Below are 16,433 nucleotides of genomic sequence, written 5' to 3'. Positions count from 1 at the left end.
TATATATATATATATATTTCTTGAAGTTTCCATGGTGTCCTAAAGATGTGTCCTTTAATTTATATTTTATTTGAATTATTTTACTTACTCTCCAAATATGAGTTATATACACATACCAAAAGAAAAAAAATAACTTCAATACTTTATTACATTTTGAAAATTTTGTTAAACCTTCCTTTATTTTGTAGCTTTTAACATACTTAAATGATGTGAAACATTTTTAGATTATTATTTAAAAAAAATTTAAGTTTATTTATTTATTTTGAGAGAGAGAGACAGAGAGTGAGCAGAGGAGGGGCAGAGAGAGAGGGAGAGAATCCGAGGTAGATTCTGTGCTGTTAGCTTGAAGCCCCATGTGGGGCTCAAACTCACGAACCGTGGTCATGACATAAGCCAAAATCAAGAGTCCAACGCTTAACCGACTGAGTCACCCAAGTTCCCCCAAATTTTATGTTATTATTACATTTGTAGATTTCAATTTGTTTAGCAATGTTCTACTTATTCAAGGCTCTGTGCCATAGATATTTCCTTACGGAAAAACCTAGTAGACAATGGTATTTGTTCAGATGACCCCAGTGAGATAACTCACAATAAAATTTAAGGGAAAAGAAAATAAGGACATCGCCCAAAGTCACAAGCTGGTTAAGTGTGAGGAGTGGCTGAGTACCCTCAAAACCTAAGCAGAGCCCTTGATACTACATTGCCTCCCAAATGTGGCAGTCCTGAGTAAGTTCCCCAAAAGATTTACTTCTTGGGGCACCTGGGTGGCTCAGTTCGTTAAGTGACCAACTCCTCCTGATTTCGGCTCAGGTCATAATCTCATGGTTCCTGGTATCCAGCATACGTGTTGGGCTCTGGGCTGACAGCACAGGACCTGCTTGGGATTTTTTTTCTCTCCCTCTCTGACCTTCCCCTGCTCGCTTGTTCATACCTCTCTCTCTTTCCCTCTAAATAAATAAACTTAAAAAGAGATTTGCTTCTCAGTTTTACGGAGCTGTCTGTCTTCAGACTCTCTATGCCCATTCTATCTTCCATATTGTTACCAGATTTAATTTGCTGAATGGCAAATACTACCCCCTGATCTGAAAGAAAAGAAAAAGTCCAGATGCTAGGCAGTCATCTGGGACTCTACCATCAGTCCTAACCACACTATCTATTCTCAGTTTGTTCCATTCTTCAACATCACATCACGAACTTAATTACAGTAGGCCAGAAGGCTTATTGTTACTGTTCTGCTTCTTTGCCTTTAATATGCTAATTCTTCTTCCTGGGATGCTCTTTGTACACCATTCATGCTATTTTGTAATGTATGTATAAGTTGAAGCATAGTTGACATACAATATATATTAGTTTCTGGTGTACAACATAGTATTTGGACAATTTGTATATATTATGAAATGATTACCATAATAAGCATCAATACTATCTGTCACCATACATACTATAATGTTATTAACTATATTTCCTATGCTGTACTTTTAATTCCTATGACTTATTTATTTTACAAGTAGACGTTTGTACATCGTAATCTGCTTCACCTGTTTTGCCCATCCCCCTACCCTGTGACAACCACATTTGTTCTCTGAATTTATGAGTCTGTTTCTGTTTCTTTTGTTTTGTTTTTAGATTCCTCTCATAAATGAAATCACATGGCATTTATCTTTGTCTCACTTATTTCACTCAGCATAATACCCTCTAGCTTCATCCTTGTTGCAGCAAATGCCAAGATTTCATTCTTTTTCATGGCTGAGTACTATTACAGTGTGTGTGTGTGTGTGTGTGTGTGTGTGTGTGTGTGTGTGTATGTGTGTATACAACATCCTTATCCATTCATCTATTCATGGACACTTCCTGATCTTGGCTATTGTAAATAATGCTACAATAAACATAGGACATCATATGTTTTTGTGAATTAGTGTTTTGTTTTCTTTGGATAGATACCCCATAGCAGAATTACTGGATCCTATGGTATTTCTACTTTCTACAGTGGGTGCACCAATTTAAATTCCCACAAATAATGCATGAGGGTTTCCCGTTTTCCATATCCTCACCAACATTTCTTATTTCTTGTCCTTTTGATACTGACCATTCTGACTGGTTTGAGGTGATACCTTATTGTGATTTTGATTTTCATTTCTCTGATGATTAGTGATGCTGAACGTATTTTCATGTGTTTGTTGGCTATTTGTATGGCTCCTTTGGGAGAAAAAAGATCTTCTGACCAATTTTAATCAGATTATTTGCTTTATGTTATTGAATTGTAGGAGTTCTTTATGTATTTGAATATTAACCCTTTCTTTGATATATCATTTATATATATCTTCTTTCGTTCAGTAAGTTGCCTTTTTGTTTTGTTGCCTGCTGGAAGCCGAGCTATCCCAGCCTGAGTGGCAAAGCCCGGGCTGTGGACGGATTGGTGACTGCAAGGTGGCCCACCGACACAGAAGCTTCTTGCACTCCCGCTTTTAGGTAATTCGGCCTTAAAACAACCTGGGGTATTGTCTATTGGGGAATTGCCCTCGACAGGCCCTCTGGGAAAAGAACCACTAGGGAAGAAAATAAGGTTCCGCAAGAAATTGTGCAGCCTTACGTTTAGCCCTTGCCATCCCCTATGGAGACTCCTCTACTTACAGGAAGGATAGCCTCATGCGTTTGCCAGCAAAGGAGGCCAACAAAGGAGAGACATAAGGATTTGAAAGCCTCACTCCGGCAACTGAGTGTATCTCTGGGCACAGGTGACTTCAACCCATAGCCCCACCTGGCCCCCCGGAGGCATTTCAGATGATGACTGAACCTAGTCGGTTAAGGTACAGAATGGTTCATTGGTTCCTAGGTGCATTGTGTCTCTGAGAATGTATGAGGCATGGGTTTCTAAGGCCTTTTCAGCCCCTTCCTGGCACCTCGGACCGAGGCAAACACATTGTTCTTCTGGCCCCGTGTGGTTGGGAGGTCATGTCCCTGTAACTGTTCCACTTGAGGTGTTGAGAAATGGAGGTCCTTTCACAAGAACAGCAAAGCAAATGCTTTGTAGATTATAGATAAACACAGATGCATAATAGAATAATGCAAGAAATGAATCTATAATTAAAGGGTATGCGGGAAAGTTAGGGGAAAATCGCCATGTTATTTCTTAAAGGTTGTTTACACATAGGAACATTTTCAAAATTAGGTAATGTTAGAAAAACATAGATGACATATGTTATGAGGAAATCACTAGCATATATAATGTCACGTTTACTACAATAAGTCGGCCAGTTCAACACACTGCTGTTGTCTGTGTCCATTTTTATTCTAGTTTTAGTTTTTTTATTTTAGTTTTTTATTTTCTAGTTTTTTGTTTTAGTTTTGTTTTATTTTCACCGACGTCGTTCTTCCTTCGGGAACCCCTGGACCTGCTGGAGCTGGACTCTGGCAGTTGCCAAAGCTTTTTAGTTTGGTATAGTCCTAATTGTTTCCCTTGCCTGAGCAGACAGATCCAAAAAAAAACATTGGTAAGGCCAATGTCCAAGAGTTTACTGTTTATGTTTTCTTCTAAGAGTTTTATGTTTTCAGGTCTTACATTTAGGTCTTCAATCCATTTTGAGTTTGTTCCTGTGTATGGTGTGAGAAAGTGGTCCAGTTTCATTAATCTGCATGCAGCTGTTCAGTTTTCCAAAACCATTTATTGAAGAGACTGTCTTTTCCTCATTGTACATTTTTGCCTCCTCTGTCATAGGCTTATTTCTGGGATCTCTGTTCTGTTCCATTGATCTGTGTTTATGTTTGTGCTATTGCCTTACTGTTTTGACTGCTGCAGCTATGTAGTATACCTTGAAATCTGAGATTGTAATACTTTTAGTATGTTAATTCTTCCTGGGATGTTCTTTCTAGCCCACCTTTGCTAATTGATTGTTATATATATATATATATATATATATACATATATATAATATATAAAACAATCGTTATATAAATACAATTATATAACGATTGTTATATATATTATATATATATAACAATCGTTATATAAATACAATTATATATAAATATATAAATAAAATCCTTTTGAGTGCCTCCTTCCAGTCACTTTAGCTTTATTTCTCATCCTCATGCTTAAACCTCTATCAGATGGCAAAGTATCGTTTCCCTAGCCACCTTAGTATATAATTTGTGTTAAACTCCCATATTATTCACTTTCACTGATCTAAAAGCATGTCATTTCAGCTATAATTTTTCTTCTATATTTACAATGCAAATATTTGAGCATTATTATTTTATCTTACCTGTAAAGAACCTACACTTTTAGAACAAAATCCAAGAGGAGCCTCGATATGACATGTACTAATTTTGCATCCAAAGCATATTTATTGTATAATAGCATTTAGGTCATTCCCATGTCCTCTAGTTCAATGCTTCCCAACTATGTAGGATAAAACATCACTTCTTAAAAAAATTCTATGATACATTTGTAAAATACAATGAAAATAAATTGCTAGAAAAATGAAATACTGATGAACTATTTACAATTTTCATTTAAAAAATTATTTGTTTGAACAAACACAAAATTACTCTTTCAAGTTGTCAAGATAGCTTACAAATGCTCATTTCCAATGACTAGACTATATAACTTCTATAGTGGAAATTTCAATCAACTGTTTCTGGGACAAATAACACATCTGCTTATAGATCATAAGTGGCACACAAAGAAGTTGTCATTTCAGTTTGATCATGAGGAATGGTTGTGAATTAGACAGAAGATTGTAACAGAACACTCTAGGCAGAGGGATCAAATTTTACCCAAACCCAAGGAATGGAAATTACAATATTATTTTGGGATTGGTGAGTAGTATAGATTGATGAAAAATGGAGTAATAAAGAAGGGGTAAACAGTAACCCAAAGTATGTGAATTGGACTACATAGGAGTTAACATAGAGTTGAAGAATGAAGAGTTTGAAACACTTAAGTTTTTCAAGACTTTTGCTGCCTATAAAAGAACGCTTTTCTAGGAAAGTCAAATTTCTTGTTACCCATTGACTATCATCCCCATTCTAGACTGGGTTTCCCCCCAAATCACTGTACCTAAAGCAATCTAATTAAACTAAACATGAGCATTATACCACTTAATTCAAGGGATACTTATTGTATTTCTTTGTGCTTTTTAGTCACATCTACTGATCTTTCCCTTCTCATTCAAATATTCTGTCTTAGGCTTCTGTGATGAAACAGTTACCTTTCTGCTGTCCTTCTGGAAACTTCTCTTAGTTTCCTTTTCAAACCTCGCTTTATTTAACATCTTTACATATTGGAATTCCTCAGGCCTCTATAGTTGGTTCTTTCCTTTATTCATTATGTTGTTCTTTTGAAATTTTCTCTTCTATACTGTAATTGCTTCAAAGATCACCTACACATTTCTAATTCCCAAGTCAACATATTGAATCATGACCACTCTCCTGAGTCCTACATCTTCACACCCAAATGCCTACTAGTTATTTCTTCTTGGGTATTTCACGGAGATCTCTAACTTAAAATGAGCAAAACTGAGTACTTGTTTCTTACCTGCCTCTGTACTTGTCTGCACCAAAAATAAGAAAGCAAACAAGGCTAAACCTGAAACTAATATCAGACTGTATGTTAACTAACTAGAATCCAAGTAAAAACTTGAAAAAGAAAGAAAAGCAAGCAAACAAATAAACAAAACACATAAAGGACTTAATAACTTATACTGTTCTTAGGATCCCAGTAGTTTAAACAGCAATTCAACATCATACTTGCATCCTCCCTAACCTTCATTCTTCACAACCAAACAAGTCTTGTTCTTTCTACCTCCTTTATCTGTCATATCCCCCTATTTCTCTTCCATCTTATCCACTGTCTGGGCCACATATTAACATAATTTCTCCAAGGAGATTCTGCTGTTTCACAGATTATCTCCCTTTGTTTACTATCCCAAAATACCGTTCCCCTCCCTCACTGTGTAGGTATCTTTGCACTTAAAATTACTTGTACAGTGTTTGGCTTCCACCGGAGAGTATAGAATCTATGAGAACAGGAATTGCATCTGTTTGAGTTAATGCATTATCTCAAACATATAATAGAAAACTAGACAAATATCTTAACAGATATCTATTGAGTTAATAAATGGTCACTATAAGATGGCAAAACATAGAGCTGGAGAAACGCTGAATCTGGTAAATTTCAACTCTTTTCTTTCAAGATGCATCCTCTAAAACTTATTCATCTATGTTGACCTTCTAAAAAGAGTGTCATTGCATCTCGTATTTTACAGAAGATAAAATGACATCTTCTTTATAGCTTGCCCATAAACAAAAATGGTTTTCTTACATGGTGATATATTTAGAAAATGGAAAAATGTAGACATAATTTAAAGGAATACACATAATAGTTTATATTTGTTACTATATAATGACTAAATTGTCATAGTCACAGCCAAAAAGTATTAATTCAATTATTTTCCTGTGCCAATGGAATAATAATATTACTTACATACTGCCATTATCTAAAATACAGCTTTAATTTACAGAAAACCAATAATGTGGTACATGGTGGTATATTTTGCACATTTCACAAATATAAAAGTCCTAGATACTCATGGAAGATAGATATTTACTGTATTTTGATTTGATATTTACCTTACGTGGAAAAGCAAGAGTCAGAGTAGTTAGGTAACATGTTAAGATGATAAAATATTAATAATTTGCAAAGCTCAGCTGCAGACACAAGTATGTCTGACTTCTGAGCATAAACCTCTACACTACATTTCTTCTCAAGACACTATGCATTTGTTCAATATGGTAGGACTACTTTTTCTGAGGGAAATCTAAGGGCAGATGATTTAAAATATATTAATATCAAATACACTGATTCTATGAAATAAGACGTGCATGTTGTATTATGGAATTCTGAAGTGTATGCAAAGAGAGGAGTAAGCATTGAGGCTCTTCAGGACTCACAGAAAATGACTACATTAATCCCCTCTTTGTGGAGGAATAATCCATTTTAATTTCTTAATTTTTAATGATATAAACACTTTGTGCATGTTTGTTGCTTCATTTATTATTATAGAGACTTCAAAGGTATTTTTAATTTCTAGGTTTGAATGTTAATTAATGTTATTTTATGTCTGTATATAAAAAAACTGAAGAATACTTTGGAACTTTCTTTTGTATCAAATGGAAGGGAAGTAGACATCCTTCAAAAATAGCACCTCTAACAAAACAGATGAACATAGGGGAAAGAAAAAATAGAGAGAGAGAGAGAAAGGAGAGAGGGAGAGAGAGAGAAAGGAGAGAGAGAGAGAAGGAGAGAGAGAGAGAGAGAGAGAGAGAGAGAGAAACCATAAATGAAAAAAGAAAAGAAAATAGCATTTCTGTCTTGAAACATATTGTCTGTATGGGAAGTCAGATGTCCTGTCCCAGTCATGAAATGAAAACAGAATGTGAGAATTTGGGCTAATGAAAGTCGTTAGTATATGTCAGGTGGTAGTGTATGGCAGTTAAGAGCAAAGCCCAGAACAAATATTGGCCAGTTCAAAGCTTGATTCTAATACACACTAAGTTCTTCATTTCAAATCTCTGTACCACCGTTCTTACTTTATAAATGGATGGATAACAATACCTAAATCCTTTTACGGAAAATTATAATAAAGGGCAGAGATATTGGATTATGTCCAAGGAAAGGTAAAGTCAATCAGATTCATATTAAAATTCTATTCTATGTGAATTCAAAGCTCATACCCTTTCAATTATAACATGCTCTAAGAAGAAATGGGAGGAAGGGGACTGAGGTGGAAGGAAAGAAAACGGGGACAAGGATGGAAGGAAGAGGGGAAGGATAGAGGAGGAAAGAGGATGAAGAAAGAGAAGGGAGAGGAAGAAGGAGAGGAGTGGAAGAAAAAGATCTTGTCATTTCTATACACATGAAATTGTGAAAGCTGCCATGACGATATTTTAAGACAGATGCCATTCTCATTTTTCAAATGAATGGAGACAAATATTTGCTAAGATGCATGCCATCCAAGGTAAAGTATTAAAAATGACAATATTAGAAATTAAGTATTTTCAAAATTTCTAACTAGAATATCAAAAGTGAAGTTTTTAGTTAGTCTATCTACCCTATAATTCTCTCTACTATTTTCTGGTTAAAACTGATATTTTTATCATTAGAAGGATTGGAGAATTACTGAGTGCTTTCTTTTATTTATACAGTCTTTTTTTTTTTTTTTACATACATACAGTGTTCTATTAGTTTCAGGTGCACAATATAGTGATTCCACAATCCATACATCACCCAGTGCTCATCACAACAAGTGCACTCCTATAAGTAGTTTTTAAAATGCTTTTTAGAGTTTTGACATAAAGCAAATAAAATAATAGGAGAAAGAGGGCTCTTGAGGTCAAGTTCCTTGGAGAAAAGATTAAAGAGAAAAGTATCGGATGATATTGGGAACATTTATCAATCCTAGCTTTTAAAGTTCTTGCTGTGCTCTTGAACCATCAATATATCACTAGATAAGCTTTTGACATTTTACAAAATAGAAGTGAGACAGGGATAGTGAGCAACTGAAAATAACTCATTGTTAAAGTTTTAAAAATTATTTTTTATATATTTTTTATGTTCCAATAAAAACAAGCATGATATTTACATTTTAATTCAGCTACCAGCTCTCCATCTTTTCATCCTACATTAGTCATATTATTTTACTTACATATGGGATATAAATAAATTAGTTAAATAAATAGCCCATCTGTATTGTCTGCCTTATAAAAACCTTATTAGCTTTTTATAATCAGAATATGATGGTCAGTAAATTATACACTAATACAAAGTTAAATTCTATACATCTTTCTCGGGAGAAAACCCAGAAGAATTTGGGCATTTAGTGAAATGGTTTAATGAAATGTCTTATTCTGTAAATATATTTATATTTATTTTAATGATATTTTGATTTAGAGAATAGTAAAAAGTATTTTCAAATATCCTACTCTTTCACCCCAAAACTATCACTGCTAAATATGAGTGCATTGTGAAATCCACAAAACTTTTGAACAGGTATAATTTATTCAATACATTTTGGTTAAATACTTATCTTTGTTCTAAATGTTGCAGATACAGGAATGATAACAAAACAAAACCAGATCCCTGATTTTGCAAAGGTGGAATAACAGGGTAGGCCAAATAATAAACAAAATGAAAAAAAGGGAAAATAAACAGTATATTAAATGGTAATAACTTGTAGTAAAGAAATAGAACAGGATAGGGTAATAGAGGATATTGGCAGATTTTACCACTTTAAATAAGTAGTCAGCAAATTCTCCCAAAGAAAAAGTGACAGTTAAGTGGACCCAAATAAGACACTGACTAGTTTTATGAAGCAAATGTTATGATCTGACCTGATAGCTCTAGTTACTATGTAAGGAATATACTGAAAGTGCTAAGAACAGAAACAGAGGAAAGATTTAGGAGCGCTAGCAGTAGAGGTGGTGAAAATTTGTCAGTTTGGATATATTTGAAAGTATCACTGAGACGATGGATTATATGTGGGGTATGAGATTAAGATATGAGTTATGATGCCTCTAAGTGTTTGACTTGAGGTATTCGAAGGATGCAGTTGCCACTTATTGACTTCGGAAACTCTGTGATAAAATTTTGAGGTAAGACCACGTGTTCAATTTTAGATATACTAAGTTTGAGATTCCTAGTAAGCATCCAGATAGATGGGTGGGTAGATAACTAGATACATAGATAGATGCATAGGTAAATATAGATAGATAGATAGATAGATAGATAGATAGATAGATAGATGATAGATAGAGATACATACAGAGATGTATGCATACATAGATAAATGGATTGACAGTTGAGGAGAAAAAGATAAGCTACAGTTACATACAATATATAAGTCATCAATAGATAATATTTGAAGCTATGGGATTCAAAAAGGTAAATGAGTAAATATTGGGAGAAGTTTCAATGACTGAGTTGGTGACAGTCCACACCTAGTAAGTCAGATGATGAAGAAGCAGCAAGAGAAAATGGAGAAGCAATGAAATAAGTTTGTTTTTTTTTTAAATATGTCTATTATCCTGAACTCATATAGCAAAAGAGGAAGAAGTGCCTATCAGTGGCAAACGTTGCTGATATGCTAAGATAAAGCATTAGAATTGACCTTTGGATTTTAGCAAGGAGTTTTTGCTATGGCAAAATCAAACTGAAAAGGTATGGAGGCAAATGCCTAAATGGAGTAGTTTTAGGATCGAATGAAAAGTGAAATGTGGATAGACAATATGAAGAGGATGAAAGTAATCATAGAAATAAAGCAGAAGCTGGAGAAGATAGTGAAGGCAAGAGGTTTTTGCGTTTGGGGGTGTGTGTGTGCATGCAGGCATGTGTCTATGCATGAATGTGTGTGTGTGTGTATGTGTGGGTGCATGTACATGTGTATGTGATATTAAGTAAAAGAACATGACTCAGTATATTTTCTTTAATCCCAGGACTTCTTTTGATGTTTTTGTTTCATGAATATCTTTAGTAGATACATTGTCTATATCGAAGTTTAAATTATAGTATCTAGATGAAAACTAACTTTCTGCTAGAGGTCAGCATGTATTACTAAAATACATATATGCTGCTCAAACTATTTGAATATTTATATCTAATCTATGCATTATAAGAAATCATGTCAATGGGCAATTATCAAGGAGTCAAATTTAAACTCTGCCAGTATCACAAGGTTCATCACTTATTTTTTCTTTTACATTTATACACATTGAATTTATCTCTCCAAATGATTATTAAAACTAATATATATATATATATATATTAGTTTATATATTGTGTTCAAGGCATCATGACAAATATGTTACATATATTATTTTTAGTTTTCATTCCAAGCTTACATACAGATTTTATTAACCTATTTTCTAAATAAGGGTCCTGGTGATCAGCATGTCAGAGTTTTCTGCACCTTGATAAATATGATTGATGCAGCAGGGATTTGGTCCAGATATATTTAATTCCAACGTCCATGACTTTTAACTTTTACTGCTTTGTAACACAGTGCTTACTGAAAGATAGGCACTGTCATAAGCAATACTTATTTAGTATGTTGAGTAGAGCCAAGTACAATGAAAGGCACTTAACATGACCTTACTGCTAAGATAGCTGTTACTTTGTCTAGGCAAAACAGTATCCTGAACAATAAACAAAATCAGTCTTTCTCATATTTATAAATTTGAACTTTTAGGAATCATGAAGCAAAAAAATGTGAATTAATCCAGATTTTTTTCTTTTAAATGTCTTGCATTGTTGGGACAATTTATCAAGCTACCAAACTAAAACAAGACAAAACAAAATCCAGTTTTACTGACAAGTCAAAGACTTGGATGTTTTAACTTCCACATCATCTGGTGTTAATTGTGCAATAAAGGCTGGTGAGGAATCCAGAAATAATCCCCTATGTGGCCTACTGAGTTTCCCTAAAGGTTTGCTACTGGTAGTGCAATTACAAGAATTACTGAAATGTAAGCAAAATTTCTATACCAAAATTCCTTTTCTTTTTAAAGGAGATAGTTTATTGAATATACCACAAAGGAGGGATAACATGACAGCAGAGAGACTGTCTGCCTTTAAACCAAAATTCCTAAACCAAATCTTTGTCTCTAAAGAATATTGGCTTTCTGCATGCTTAATTTCTTTCACAATTTAATTAATAATTGAAAATGTAAATCCCCATGTCTAACCTTCAAATACAATCTCAATATCAAAATTTACATATATGGGAAAAAATAATTAGCAGCCCATTAGCGGTTTCTCATTACTGAGATGGATTTTGCATCAAGGTTTAGACACAAGTCAGAAAGGACACAAAAGCCAGTCTCATTTTAGAATCTTGATCTTTGAAAATCCTTGACCAATTCAGTATCTATTCACTACCTTCTTTCCTTTAATTTAATTGTATTTTTCTGATGAGTTTTAAATTTTTAAGAGTGAAATAATACAAACATCAGTAACCTCTGGGTGATTTTTTGTTTTGTTTTGTCTTACTCTTGTATGATATAAAAAAACCCAAAAACCTTATTGAGGTATTAAAATAGAAGTAAATTACAACATGCATGAAATTTATGTTAAAATTCTATTACCACAATATATATTAATTTATATATGACTCTAGTGGTAGTATTGAAAAATAATGTGATTTGGAATTCCATACAAATAGTTTTGAATCTCTTGCATTCCACTTATGAACTTTATGAACTTGTAAAGTTCTTTATCTTTTATTTCCATATGTAAATAAAAGTTACTGTTACTAGCTAATAGGTTGGTCATAGATTTACAATTACTAAGTGAGAAAGTACGTATGATCTTCTGCAATTAAAAGCAAGAACAGTTTTGTCTCTCCCTCTTATCCAGAAACATAGCTAGAGTATAGTTAAATGAAATCAGTGACTGAATTTTATTTTTAGAACAATAGAAAAAAACTTATTTGACATGTCTGTATAGCAAAATAAATGAAAATATATTGTTGTAAAAAATGTCAATCTTTCTCAATAAATTAAACTACTAGTGACCTTTCAAGCCAATGAAAAACAGACAATGGATGAAATATTGTATACACATACGTATATCCATGATGTACACGTATATTTATGTGTTAATTTTCTAACCCAGGAAGTATATATTTTATCTTTTCTGAATGAAACATCTTTGACGTGAATATAAAAATGTTTAACATATTAAGCGAGACTTTTTTAAGGAATTTAAACACTGTAATTTTGAAATAAGTAAACTTTCCATAAAAAGCGAGATGTTCATTTTTGAAGACAATGAATTCTAAATAATTTTTAAATGACTAGACTGTATCATATATGCTAAATATCATTTTTAGTAAGTTTGTCGCCTTTTGCTTGCTATTTTCTGTGAACACTAATGAACTCTATGATAATTTGAATACGTAATGAAGTATACAGAGAGAAAAACCTAGGGAAATTTTGTTGTGAAGGCTGAGAAGCTGAGCATTGGAAATTTTACCTCTCCACAATGGTCCACCTTAACAGAAAAAACAGACATAATAATAGCTACTATTAAACTGACTATGAATATCTTCCACTGAAATAGTATATGAAGTATCTATCCTACTCATCATAAAACTAACGTTAAAAGCCAGGACTATGTTTTGATACAACTTCGTCAGCATTTAATCAAGTGACCAATAATCTTTGGTGCAGATAAGAGAAATTTAAGTGAACAAATATAACTTACCTTATCCACAATACATATCTGCTTTCTTGTTTGAGCATCAAGTACTTCAATCTCAAAGTGCGTAGTTTTTGAATGTTTAACTACTGGAATTGATTTTAGAGGGCCCGCTGAGAGCACAAAATGCGACAAACAGTGGAAGTTTCTCAAGTCATTCTTCAGGATGGACCGTGTAGCTCCTCGGGAAAATATTTCTCTCTTGCGTTCTGAAGCAAGGGACTTGTGCCTTTTGAACATTGTGTGAATTACCAGGAGAATCTGTCATGTCAACAGAAGACACTTGCCAGTGTGTTCCCTTTGCACCAGTTTAAATACTGTGGGTGAAACGAGGAAAGGTCAAGTGCCATGCCATTCCAAGAGTTCAGTTTTATTTAGCAGGCTTGAAAACAATGACTGATCTATTTCTATATATAACACACTATTGTAAATTGCTGCAGTGTAGAGGATTACTTTACCAGCATTCCAATTATTTCTTGCTTTCTCCTTTTATCTCTGCTTCTTAATATGGCCACTAGTATCTGAAATTCCAAAGCAAGAAAAGAATAGAGTTTTTATCTCTGAATTCTGCATGCACCTCAAACAAATATATTGTTACTGACACATTCACATTTAGATGTATTTAAAATTAGCATAGGGATATCTTATAGATAAATTAAAAAACACCTAGTACATAATTACATAACAAAATTTTTTATAAGTGTTGCTTAAGAGAAAGATTTGTGGCATGTTTTAAATAGATATAAATAAATATAAATATATAAATATATATTTAATATATAAATATTAAATGTTATATAGCACAATATAATATAATATAAATTATATATACAAATAAACATATATATGTTACAAAAAGGATGAATTCTTCACTGTACAGGGAATAGAAAGATGGAACATCATCCGTGAGATTGGAATACGTAGAAAGCAATTTTATAACTTAAGGAAAAATAAGTAAATCTCATTTTAACATTTCTAAACATTATATGTTATTGGCAAATCTTTGAATTTATATAAAAAATTAATACTAAACATTACATTTACCACAGCACTAAGTTATGACAAATTCAAATACTATCATTATAAACAATGAAGAATGTTAAACAACCTGGAAAAAGGGGTTTGTTGAAAAGACTCAAAGCACTTGGATACCTATATATCTGGTGAAGAAACAACTGAAAAATATCCAAAATATATTGTCACTGATTCAAAGGGATATTACAGGAAAATATTCTGAGATGTTATTTACAATTAAGACATGAAGAGTCAAGTGGCCAGAATTATAGAGAAGTGAATATATATGTGTGTGTGTATATATATGTATATATATATATATATATATATGAGGCTAATATTTACTGTTATAATTAAACAAAATAACATAATGATTTTTAATTGTGACCAAACATTATGCAATGAAGATCCACTTACACATTGTGCAGTTATCATTTTCATATTCTAGACAACCATTACATTCAATATGTAATCTTTTAAAAACAGAGAAGACAAAAATATATATATGTTTGTGTGCCTGTTACACATACACACGTGTTGTGCAATTTCACCACCCAAGTTGCACAACACTCCATCCCTTTTCTCCCACAGCTCAGATCTAATCCATTAGAAACCCAGAACACAGTCTTCTCACCATCCCACAGCGACCTTCAAAGCATCAACCTCACCTGTGTTGCTTTCCCAAACTAGTCTTTCTGTGTGAATACTGGGCGATCTATTATCATTTTAATATAGCAGCTAGATTGATCAGGCTCTATGCAAAAGCAGACCTTGCAATAATCTGTTCAACACACTGCAGAGTCTTTCTATTTTATGTAGCAAAAACTCCGAAGTTCTCCGCGAAGGTCTGTAGGATCTGCATCATCAGCACCTTGTTATATTTCTGATCTCATCCCTTAATCTATCTATCTACAGTGCCTAGCACAGTGTCTGGTACACATTAGGTGCCCAATAAATATATATTAAACAAACAATCAGTAAATGTATCTTAAAGGTGTAACAGAATGGGGTGATGCTAATAGCATGCTCAGGTAAACTACCGTCTTATACTAAAATGACTAAACATATCCTGTAGGTCTCTCCAGATATAGTTTCTATTTAAAAAAAGGAGTAGTCTAAAGGACACAGGAGTTGAACTGAAAGAGCTCCCATTGCCAAAGTTGGAAAAATACAAGCAAGAAAATAAATGCTGATGATAATGGATTCTAACTCAAAGAGCATTATAAATATCCATGAGTCCATACTGTTATGAATAAATGATAAATAAATAAATAAAGATAAAAGGTGGGTTTTCCTTACACAAGAATTCCAGATAGTATATATAGATACTCTCTTCCTGCATGTGGATTTCACTTAGTGACACACTTACAAAAATAATGAATGGAAGGGAAAATAGAAACGTTATGGAGGAGAAAACTGGAAGGTAGAGAGCATTTTAACCAAGAGGCCAAGTTTAAGATCACCATGAAAAGTCATGGTGATATCATGTACCCAATGATATCATGAGGTGAAGACATTTCACCTCTGTGGTACTCTTCCAAAAGTTCACTTCCTCAGTCTAACCTTGAGAAAAATCAAGACAAACACAAATTGAGAGACAGTCTACAAAATACTTACTATTCTGAAAAACTCTCAAGAATTTGAAAAAGAAGGAAAAACTGACAGACTGTAACGGATCAAAAGAGAATCTGTGGTAGCATGACTAAAAAATTCAATGGTGTCCTGTTTCCTGGAACAGAAAAAGAAATCAGTGGAAAAACCTGTGAAGTAAGAATAACATTTGTACATTAATTAATAGTGTTGTATCAATGCTAATTTCTGAATTTTGATGAATATACCATTGCTATCTAAGATGTTAAAATTAGGGGAAGCTGGGTAAAAGTACACACACAGAAAAACCTCTCTGTACCTCCTTTTCAATGTTTTTGTAAAATTACTCCAAAATGAAAAGTATAAAATAAATACACACCCATCCCAACACATAAAATAAGGAATAGATAAAGAGAAAAATGGAAGTGAAAGACATTTAAAATAAGAAACTTTCAGATTTTCATCTGTGTCAATCACTCAAGTTAAAAATTTTGGAAGAGAATAAAAATCACTTTAGATATTATGCTACTTATTATTTCATTATGTATTTTGGAAGTAGTTTTAAAAATAAAGTGAT

The 16,433-nt window shown here is 33.2% G+C and overlaps 1 protein-coding gene across 3 annotated transcripts in view; it reads right to left on the bottom strand.

The window, feature by feature from the left end:
• Positions 1–13,618, bottom strand: part of TECRL (trans-2,3-enoyl-CoA reductase like) — a 122,829-nt gene extending 109,211 nt beyond the window's left edge. The window contains exon 1 of one of the 3 annotated variants that reach the window (XM_053217293.1): positions 13,259–13,618. In XM_053217293.1, coding sequence (XP_053073268.1) covers positions 13,259–13,492 — 234 coding nt within the window. In that variant the 5' untranslated portion in view covers positions 13,493–13,618. The remainder of the gene's footprint in view (positions 1–13,258) is intronic. The other 2 variants (XM_053217292.1, XM_015083459.3) reach the window with 2 other exon arrangements.
• Positions 13,619–16,433: the final 2,815 nt, after the last annotated feature.

The sequence above is a fragment of the Acinonyx jubatus genome, chromosome B1, assembly GCF_027475565.1.
Source record: "Acinonyx jubatus isolate Ajub_Pintada_27869175 chromosome B1, VMU_Ajub_asm_v1.0, whole genome shotgun sequence".
In the NCBI taxonomy this organism is placed as follows: Eukaryota; Metazoa; Chordata; class Mammalia; order Carnivora; family Felidae; genus Acinonyx; species Acinonyx jubatus.
This window is presented reverse-complemented; position numbering and strand designations above follow the sequence as displayed.